At 43.1% G+C, this 10,963-nt stretch overlaps 1 protein-coding gene and 2 pseudogenes across 2 annotated transcripts in view; 2 read left to right on the top strand and 1 right to left on the bottom strand.

Moving 5' to 3' along the window:
• Nucleotides 1–4,534, top strand: part of Cdh3 (cadherin 3) — a 58,122-nt gene extending 53,588 nt beyond the window's left edge. For both annotated transcript variants that reach the window (XM_029563901.1, XM_008833939.3), the window contains exons 14-16: nt 1,372–1,502; nt 1,858–2,004; nt 3,956–4,534. In XM_029563901.1, coding sequence (XP_029419761.1) covers nt 1,372–1,502; nt 1,858–2,004; nt 3,956–4,165 — 488 coding nt within the window. In that variant the 3' untranslated portion in view covers nt 4,166–4,534. The remainder of the gene's footprint in view (nt 1–1,371; nt 1,503–1,857; nt 2,005–3,955) is intronic.
• A 1,358-nt stretch (nt 4,535–5,892) lies between these two features.
• LOC108490871 lies at nt 5,893–6,445 on the top strand (annotated as a pseudogene).
• A 2,698-nt stretch (nt 6,446–9,143) lies between these two features.
• Nucleotides 9,144–10,445, bottom strand: LOC103735033 (annotated as a pseudogene).
• Between the last annotated feature and the right edge of the window lie 518 nt (nt 10,446–10,963).

Here is a 10,963-nt window from a genome sequence, read left to right as displayed (position 1 = left end):
AGATCCCCTGAGACTGGAGTTATGGACAGTTGTTAGCTGCCATGTGGGTTCTGGGATTCGAACCTGGGTCATCTGCAAGAACAACCAGTGTTCTTAACCACTGAGCCATCTCTCCAACCCCAATAATTTTTTTTAAGTGCTTGCCTGGCATACATGAAGCCCTGGATTCCACCTCAGTGCCACATAAAAAAATGGGCATGGTGGCAAACACCTGTAATCCCAATATGCAGGAGGTAGAGGCAGGAGCATAAATTCAAAGCCAGTCTTAGCTATATAATAAGTTCAAGGCCTAGGATACATGAGTATGAGTTTGAATTAGGAAGGAGGAAGGAAGAGAGAATGGGAAGGAAATATGGAGTTTCCCGTTTGGATTTGGAAAGGACTGGGAAGAGATTGGCCAGGTCAGTCCAAATGGAGAAATGAGTGGGCACATAAGCCTTGGGTTCAGGTGAGAAATCCAGTTGGCCTTTAGGTTTCCCCTAGACCCGTGGGAAGGAAAAGCGAAGAAAAAAAATCATATCTGGTCCACACCTGAGTGTGCATCTTGAGAAGCCATGGCCTCCCAAAGAAAGCTAGGTCTGTCTTGTCTGGCCATGGAGATGGCACTTCCATCAACAGCAAAAAAGTAATAGTCCTAAACAGTGATTGTGGCCTCTTAACTTGAGCTGCCACAGCAGAGGTGAGAGAGTACCCCTGACAGGGAGAGCAGCCTAAGTCTTAGCTGGCAACCCCCATGTGCAAATGTCTTAGCTGGGCAAACCCCCCCCATGTGCAAATGCTCTTCTAGTCTAACAAACTGTGTCACTAAAAGCCAGTCCTTCCTTAAAATTCCAATATAGCATTTGCAACTAAGATCAAATGACTGTATGTCAGAGTTGCATCATCTTGCCTTTAAATTTAAGTCTATGGCTAATTTAGAGGACACCAAGTATCTGAGTCTCATTGGAAGACAACAGCTACTAGGAAGCTCCTGTGCCCACAAAACACCACCAAGTATGGGAAGCCTGATGCTAGTAAATGCTGTAGAGCTGTGTACGTGGGAGGCTTATAGTCATGTTTCTTCTAAGAGGCGACACCAAGCTGAGCCTAAAAGATGAAGCCAGGATTCTACACGGGGAACAGAAGGGTGGAAGTCTCTAAATTTAAATGGAGGAGGGTGTGGTAGTGCACACCTGTGATCCCATCATTTAAAGGTAAAAACACAAGGATCAGGAGTTCAGGGTTAGCCTCAACTAATGCTGAAACCAATCTGGGCAATGTGAGACCCTTTCTCAAAAACCCCAAAATAAATTTAGGTAGGCTCTGAGGGCATGGGGTCCTGACTGGCTGTGTGGCTAGAGGAGGACTCATAGTCCTCCTCTGCTTTTTCAGTCCTCCTGCTGGTGCTCCTCCTGCTGGTGAGAAAGAAGAGGAAGGTCAAAGAGCCCCTTCTGCTCCCAGAAGATGACACTCGAGACAATGTCTTCTATTATGGTGAAGAGGGTGGCGGTGAAGAGGACCAGGTAGGTCTCTGGAGGAAGCTGGGCGGGGGAGATAGGGATACTTTCAAGGCCTATGGCAGGAGTAGTTAGATCATCCAACTATAACTCTGTTAGCCATGTTGACCAGCCCTGGAAGAAGCATTATTCTTCATTGCAGAGTTGGCCACCCAATTTCCTCTCCTCTGGGACAACGCCGTAGTCTCTTTGCCCTAGTGAAGTGGCTCTCAAGTCTGCCCTTAATGTGAAAGAACAGGGGAGGGTAGAAATGAGGGGTTTCTGAAATCCCTGGCATTTTCCAGAGCATGGGGATAGGTGAGGTGTGACAGAGGAAATGGGCAGAGTTCTCAACCCAGGGCTCCCATTTGTTTTCATAAAGGACTATGACATCACCCAACTCCACCGTGGTCTAGAGGCCAGGCCTGAGGTGGTTCTCCGAAACGATGTGGCACCAACCTTCATCCCCACACCCATGTACCGTCCCCGGCCAGCCAACCCAGATGAAATCGGCAACTTCATCACTGAGGTGAGGCATAGCCAGCCTAGGGCAGCCCCAAGTCAAGCCCATACAAGCAGCATGGGAGAATAAGCATGGGGTTTCAGTCTGGGTTCTGGGTTCAAATTCTGCCTCCACCATCTACCAGCTGTGTGACCTTCATATTTGAGTATTTGCGGGCTTTTCTTTTTCCCATGAACCCCAAATTTGTAGACTACTTAAGAACCAATTAGGAATAATTTCTTCATGTGTTCAAACATTGAATTGTTAACTGAATATTCTGGAGCCAGACTATTTGTTTCAATTTTAAAGATTAGACTATGAAGCTGGATATGGTGGTTCATGCCTGTATTCCCAGCCCTTAGAAGAACAAGGCAAAAGGATTGCTGTGAGTTCCAGGCCAGCCTGTGCTAAGAGTGCCATTCAGTCTATAAATAAATAAATAACATTTCCATGTACAGGAAATTTTGGAAGTTTTGGGGGATACTTCAAGGACTAAATGAGGAAATGCCTAGATCAGTGCTGGTAGAAGCTCCCGAACCTGTCTGCTACTGGACTCCCTAGGGGAACTTCACCAAGACCTCCCCCAATAGCCTCTGACTCCTCCAGGAACTGGAGCCCCATTGATCTGGCTGTGACCCAGCTCGAGCTTTAACTCCCCCAATAAATCAAATCTGTAGAACCATGAGTTAGATATGTGGGAAGTCTCTGAGGTAAGCCCAGCACAGCCTGGTACCTAGGCAGCAGTCAATGACTAGAGAGCCTTAACAGAAAAAGAGAAGGGTGGAAAAAAAAAAAAAAAAAACAGTTAAAGTTCAAAATTAGGGGCTGGTCAGGTGATTCAGAGACGCACTTGCTGCATAGATCTGACAACCTGAGTTTGAACCCCAGAACCCACTGGGAAAGACGAGAACAGATTCCTGAAATCTGTCCTCTGATCTACACATGCACTATGGCATACATACCCACACACATGCATAATAATAATATAACTTGAAGCATTCAAAATTGGCTGATCTGAGCCCAGTATGGTGGTGCACACCTTTAATCCCAGCATTCGGGAGGCAGAGGCAGGTGGATCTCTGTGAATTCAAGGCCAGCCTGGTCTACATAGTGAGTTCCAGGACAGCTGGGGCTACAGGGAGACCCTGTCTCAAAAAAGACCAAAAAAAAAAAAAAAATTGGCTGATCTGCTCTTGTTCTCTGCAAAGATAGAAACACAATTGCTTACCCCTCTTGCCCTCCTAGAAGTAGTTCAGCAGGGAGCCTCTCTTGAGTGTGTTTGGAAGTGCTGTGTTAAAAAAAACACAGGTGCCAGCTGGGGCTGGTGGCATACATCTTTAAACCCAACACTTGGGAGGCCAGCAAGTATGACGTAGTGAGACTCTATCTCCAAAAAAAAAAAAAAAGAAAAATGCTTCAGGTGCTCACGTTCCAGAACAGTTGCTCAGGGATGAGAAAATATTTGAGGTCAGGTAGCTGGACCATTTCCCTTCAGTTAGATGAGGACATTTTCCAGACAATTTGCAAATTCTTTCTCAATCTTCACATCATTTTATAAATATGAAAATAATGTTGTGCTCTATGCCAGAATCACTACTAAGAGCTGAGCTACTAAGAACTTCGTGTGTGCCCCTCAATGCCTCAAGATGGGGGGAACGACATGGGGGAGCATCATCATTTTACGGACAGGAAATGAGCACAGAGCACTTGAGAGGTTTTTCCCAAGCTCCCAAAACTAATTTGTGTAGTCCAAGTTCTGGCTCATGGTCCTTCCCCACTAGTGTGGGTTGCCCTGGGTCACCATGTTAAGAATTTTCTATGCCCTGTTTAATTTCCACCTTAAAAGCCTCAGCGGCAGACGCCACCACCTTCTGTGGGAAGGTATAGAGACACAGCAGAGGCTCTGAGTCAACAGAGCCCAAGCCACTGACAGGGCTCACCCTCTGCCACTCCTAACTGCTGCTCTCTGTTGCCCCAGAACCTGAAGGCTGCTAACTCAGACCCTACAGCCCCGCCCTACGACTCCCTGCTAGTGTTCGACTATGAGGGCAGCGGCTCGGATGCTGCCTCCTTGAGTTCCCTCACCTCCTCAGCCTCTGATCAGGACCAGGACTACAACTACCTGAATGAGTGGGGAAGTCGATTCAAGAAACTGGCTGACATGTATGGCTGTGGTGAGGATGACTGAGCTGCCTTTGCCAAGCCAGCCAGGCAGGAACTAAAGGTCAGGTCACAGCAGCATCTCCAAGAGAGTTCGGTCCCCACTTCAGCCAAGGATTCTGAAGCTTGTCGGCCAGTGGCCTGTTCTGTACACCACATCTGACACAAAGGCTGGACTGCAAGCCTTTCACATGGAAGGATGTGATGCTGACTTCAACACTGATCTCTCTGCCAAGGTCACAGTCACTTCAGAGGCTGAATTTCTAGAAGTCTCACCTGCCATGCAATGCATGGCCCCATGTTTTGGGCTGGGACCCACTCTGATGTCCTGTGGTGACTTTCCCCCTCAAATGACTCCCTCTATTTAGAAAGCAGCCTCTTTTTGCATTTTTTTTTTAAATACTGTTTTCAAAAATTTAGAGATGGGTCCTCAGTGTCCCCTCAGGCTCTCCAGAAGCACAGCCTGCAGGACTCACTGGCCCTGGTGGATTCCTCTGATCTTGAGGCCCCTGAGGCCTCCCATTGGGATAGATCACTACATTTTTATACTGAGTGTGTCTAGGTCGTCTTGTATTTTTTATTTTCTCTGTGTGTTCTGTAGAGGAAGGGTGATGACAATCATGTAAATGTACTAAATTTTTTTTAATAAAGGAACTTTTCCCAAAGGTGCCAGGGACTGAATTTATCTAATTTATGTATCTTGCCAAGGGTTCATTTCAATTCAGTGGATGTTAGACTTTAGTGCCAAAGGGTAAGCTCTTGCAACCCTACTTGTTTCTCTCCAACTTCCCCCCAATGAGAGAAGATTTCACCTCAGGGGTCACCTGCATGCCCAGGTGGGCTCAGGGCAGGGGTGCAGGATAGGAGGTGGGGTTCAGATCTCCCCTCCTCCCTACGACTTCAGAGCTACTTGTCTCTGTGAGAGAACCACAGTTAACTTACTTCCTCACTGAAATTTGCTACATCCAGAGTCGAGATGAGGCGCTTCACCTCTACCTTCCTCGAAATTTTCATTTATAAAATGGGAGTGGCCCAAGCCTGAAATCACAACACTTGGGAGGTGAAATCAGAAGTTGAAAGTCATCCTGAACTATCTAGAAAGTTCAAGTTCAGCCTCTTAAAAAGCTGGGGAGGGGCATGATGGTATGTACGTGCTTATAATCCTAGCACTCAGAGGACTGGGGCAGGAGGACCTCAAGTTGGAGGTCAGCCTGTGTTACATATCCAGATTGTCTCAAAAAATAAAAAATAAAAATAGGGCCAGGTATGGTTGCCCATGCCTTTGATCCCAGACCAGCTGGGGCTACAAGAGAAACTCTTGTCTCAAAAAACAAAGTAACTAACTAATTAAACATTTAAAAACTTATGGCAGTTTTATGGTGATTAAACAAATTGATACCTGGTGCATGATAAGTGCTCCTACTTGTTCAGAACTATCTGAGCCAAATAGTTAACTTTTTGTTTTTAGTATTTTATTATTTTTATTTTATGTGTATAAGTATATTGCCTGCATGTATGTGAGTGTACCCATGTCATGCAATGCTGCAGAAGTCAGAAGAGAGCTTCAGATTCCCCTGGAACTGGAGTTAAGGACAGTTCGTAGCTGCCATGTGGGTGCTGGGAATCGAACCCGGGTCCTCTGCAAAAGCAGTCAGTGCTCTTAACCACAGAACCATCTCTCCAGCCACAGCAGTTAACTTTTTAAAAAAATATATTTTATTCTCTTCCTGTAAGCCTCCAAGGTGACATGTGAAAATGGTTTGTTACTTTCTTGACCCAGAACATCCTACAAAATCATGCAAATCAAGAGGTTCCAATCTTAATGGTCACTTTAAGAACACACGTGAAACTGCCCAAGTCATCAAGGGTATGCGTATCTGAAAAGCCACCAAGTATCTGAAAGATATCACTTTAAAGAAGCAGTGTGTGCCATTCCAGCATTATAGGTGGAGTTGGTAGGTGTGCCCAGGCCAAACAGTGGGGCCAGACACAAGGTCAGTGGCCCAAAAGGAGTGCTGCATTTTTGCTGCATGTGCTTAAAAATGCAGAGAGCAATGCTGAATTTGAGGGTTTAAATGTAGACTCTCTGGTCACTGAGCATATCCGGGTGAACAAATCACCCAAGATGCCCGGCAGAACTTACAGAGCTCATGGTTACATTAACCCACACATGAGCTCCTCCTGCCACATCCAAATGATCCTCACTGAAAAGAAACAAATTGTTCCTAAGCCTGAAGAGGAAGTTGCACAAAAGAAAAAGATATCCCAGAAGAAACTAAAGAAACAAAAACTTACAGCATGGGAATAAATTGAGCATAAAATCCGCAGATAAAAGTAAAAAAAAATTATTTTATGTGTATGAGTATATTGCCTGCATGTATGTAATATAGCTATGTCATGCAATGCCTGTAGAGGTCAGAAGAGGGTGTCAGATCCCCTGGAACTGGAGTTAGAGATGATTGTTAGCCGTCATGTGGGTGCTGGGAATCAAACCTGGGTCCTCTGAAAGATCAGCCAAGTGCTCTTAACTGCTGAGCCATCTCTCCAGCCTCAGCAGTCAGCTTTTCTTGCTTGGGTCTCACTATGTAGCCCCAGCTAGCCTGGAATTCACTATACTGTAGACTGCCTGTCTCTGCCTCCCGAGTGCTGGGATTAAACGACCTCACAATCAGCCTCTAAGGCGATTTTCCTGCATTGTGGTTTTATTTGTGGGGTTTTTGAGTTGGCTGGTTGGTTGGTTGGTTGGTTGGTTGGTTGGTTGGGGGTTTTTTTGTTTGTTTTTTTGAGATGGTCTTCTTATAGCCCCAGCTGGCCTGGAACTCGCTCCCTATGTAGACCAGGCTAGCCTTGAACTCGAAGAAATCTGCCTGCCTCTGCCTCCTGAATGCTGGGATTAAAGGCGTGTGTCACCACGCTCAGCTGTGTTTGGGGTTTTTTAATGATATATCAAAATCAAGCAAAATGAGATTAGAGAACTCACTTGGGCTATCAGTGAAATTAGAATGTTCCTGACACCGCCAAGGGCAAGAATGCAGAAGTGAGGGCTAAAGAGCCCTTGAAAGTGAACTCCAAAGTCGTTCTCATCAGTGAGCCCTGAGGAAAGACTGAAGTAGAACTGAAGATGCAAAGAATGTTTCTTCCTCTGAGTGGCTATTTTTCTTTGGTTTCTTTTTTTTTAGAGACTGGGTCTCTGTAGCCCAGACTGGCCTCAAACTCATCTTGTCCTAGTCTCCCGAGTGCTGAGATTACAGACAGGAGCCACCACTGACTAAGAATGGCTAATTCTCTTTTTTTTTTTTTGTGGGGGGGGAGGTTCTTTTTGAGACAGGGTCTCCTTGTAGTGGACTGGCCTGGAACTCACTATATAGACCAGGCTCACAGAGATCCACCTGCCTCTGCCTCCAGAGTGCTGGGATCAAAGGTGTGCACCACCACTCCCAGCTAAAAATGGTTAATTCTTTTTTTTTTAATTTTTATCTTGCTTTATAGTCAACAAAATCTTTTATATAAAAGCAGAACTTACAGAAATGCCAACCAAATATTTACAGTGTAGATATTAACATCTTACGTCCAAGGAAGATTCAGCGTACTGCATATAAATAGTATTAACCAAACAAAAGCATCTATTATCCCCACTCCACTGAACATTTTCAAGTCGAAAGAGATTGGTGAGAAATGTTCTTGTGATTTCTTTTTCAAGAGAACACATGCAAGAAAGTTTGCCCTTAGAGTTTCTAAGCTGGGCGGTTATAGTCTCACAATACTGTTTTCTACAAGACCTGAAAAACTGCGACTCTAGGAATCAGAATCCCAAGTTAAGCATCCTCTTGCTAGTTTTCTTGGTAGCTAATATGTTTTGCCATTAAAAATGCAGAAAAATTAACATGTTATGATCTTTAAGGTCAGTTTCCAGTACTCTTTCCAAGATACATGGAGAGGCTAGAAGTATAGTTCAATGGTAGATATGCCCTGTGTTTGATCCCCAGAACTACCAAAAAAAATCCTGAATATGTATTATCTGCAAAATTATTTTTGTTACAGTACAGTAAGATTACATACATTTATACTGACCCAGATCTGCCATTTTATTTTTTTGATTTGAAATTATAGAAAGTTACTTTTTTCCATCATTTAAAAAAACTTGATCAATTAGGAAGACAATTTTGAAATAGATATTTGCAAAAATAGACACCAAGATTCAGATCTATTCAACAATATATTAAACATTCAAAAGGTCAAAAGGAACATAAATAGAATATATTTTTCCTATAAATATATGACATAGACATTGATTTTTGGCACTACCTTAAAAAAAATCTGGTAGTACTTTATTACTCTTCAGATTCTTGGGAATTCTTAAAATTTCTAGCCATTAAATTTTTCCTTTTGCTCTCGAGGAAAAATGAAGCACAAACTAAAACTGGCATTTCAAAAGCAAATGGTTTCTTTTTGTTATTTCTTATATTACCTGAAAATGAATGTTATTCAGGATTAACTAGCGGCCAACATGTTAACTATGCTTTTACAGTTTAATTCTAGAAAGAACCACTTTTCAAACAGTGATTTTAATCACAGAAAGATATGGTTTCATCTTAATGACCATGTGCCATTTGCATAGTTCTGCTATGATGAAAGTCATAGGATTATAAAGGTATTAATAGATCTTAACTGAAACAGACTATTCAGTCTTAGATGTTAGTGTAAACGTAACAAGGAAAAAAGTCAGTAGCAAAAAGTTATCTTTAAAAAAGGTTAATGCTAAGAATAATAATAGCTTTAAATTTTGTTTAAAAATAAGCTTAATAAAGAATACAAATTTTAATTCAAAACTTACCTCTTTGAAATGCCCTATTTTTCTTGCATACAGCAGAAAATATGTTTTTCATAGTTTTCAACATAAGTAGAAATGAGGCACTCATACATAGTTGAATATATTCACACAAAAAGGAGGTACAGTCTCAGCCACAGGCTTATATTTCCCCAATGGTTTTTGAATGGCAAACCATTCACAAAAATAAGTCTTCTGAAGGAGGAGCATAAGAAAAACCAAGGAATGCATCATCTGCCTCCAGCACACTGGCATTTACTATAGAATAGTCAGAGGACACACACACAGAATATGGAACTGTTTCTTCTGTAAAGATGGTGTCAAAGTTTCTGATATCATCCGGTCCAGCCACATTAGGATTAAATGGTGGTGGAATCTTCTTTCGTACAAGGTCAGTCCAGCTGAGTGACTCAAAAAAGGATGATTCTGAATTTCAAGAACGTCTTCTTTGGTACCAAGTCAGTTTTGCCTTTTTCCAGGAGTTCTAAAATGGACCAGGCTGTGAAGCTCGCACCTGGCCTCAAGTTTAGGGGTTTATGAAGAATATTATCGTACATTTCGGCAACATCTCAGTAGTAAAAAGGGGGCAGCCCATACAGCATTTCACACAGAACGGCACCTAGGCACCACCAGTCTACAGTGTTGTCACAGGGCTGTTTTCTGATCTCTTCAGGTGCAAGGTACTCTGGTGTTCCACAAAAGGTTGTGGTGGTATCAGAAATAGCAATTCCTTCTTTACAAAGCCCAAAATCTGTTAAGACAACATGTCCCATTGAATCCAAAAGAATATTTTCTGGTTTCAAGTCTCTGTATACTATTTTGATGGAGTGCAAGTAACCCAAGCAAGGAACTGGCAATTTCAGCAGCATAAAACCCTGCTCTGTGTTCAGGAAAAGACCGTTCTCTTTGTAAGTGAAAAAATAACTCCCCTCCATTAATAAAATCCAGAACAAAATAAAGCTTTTCAGTTGTTTGGAAAGAATAATGCAATCCAACCAAGAACGGATGTTTCACGTTTTTCAAGAGCACATTGCATTCAGCCATAATATGTTTTTGCTCTTTTCTGTTGAGAACTATTTTTTTCTGTAATACTTTGACAGCATAAAATTTTCCATCCAGCTTCCATTTCGCAAGAAGAACCTTGCCAAAACTACCCTTTCCAATAACTTTTAGAAAAATCAAAGTCAGTTGGTTTCGTATGAGGCTTTCCAGTTGGTCCCAGGTTGATGTTCTGTGAGGTGGAGGGTTGCTTCTGAGTACTTCTTCCTTCCCCATCTTCAGATGGATCTGACTGATGCTTGGGGCTGTCCATCTGAAGGAATGCGCACATCTGGATGATTGTAAAGCTCTGGATACCTAAGTTCTGAATGAATTCATTCAGTCCTGCTCTTCTTTGTTTAATAAAATCTGGATCAAAATTATCACCAAATATTCTCTTGGCAGGAATCTTCAGAGCCATAGCAGGAAACTGTTTCTTTAGCTGTGGAAACCAGAAGTGGGTGGCAGACCCTTTCCCTTTGCTGCTTGGTAACATGCATTAGTTTATTCATACAAATAAAATTTCTCTTCTCTCGGGGTTTTCTCGTGTTTCCTTTCGAATAGAAATCTTGTAGTCTCTTACAGTGTTTTAAAGTTTGTCAAACTCTGCCTATCTCCTGAAGACGAACCACTCCCTCCTGCCCACAGAGACCAGAACTTTATAAACAGTAAACTTCTGTGCTCATCAGAGCTGGGAATGCTTACACTTGTAGTCCATGGTGCAATCTCTTTGTATTGTCTCAAAGGACACCAAAAAATGAGCCTAAAGAAGTCCTCAACAGAAGGTGAATACAAATAACTAATCGAAAATATGAAACCTCTTGAGGTAACGTTCAAATTCCATCATGGAACCTGCCTCGGAGGGCCGCGGGGTGCCGCCACCTGGCCCGCCCAAGGTCCCCGAGCTGCGCGCTTACCTTTGGGAACCCAGCCCTTGAGCATGGCAAGCACCACGGAAGC

This window comes from Nannospalax galili, unplaced genomic scaffold (assembly GCF_000622305.1).
Source record: "Nannospalax galili isolate Female #2095 unplaced genomic scaffold, S.galili_v1.0 scaffold410, whole genome shotgun sequence".
In the NCBI taxonomy this organism is placed as follows: domain Eukaryota; kingdom Metazoa; phylum Chordata; class Mammalia; order Rodentia; family Spalacidae; genus Nannospalax; species Nannospalax galili.
This window is presented reverse-complemented; position numbering and strand designations above follow the sequence as displayed.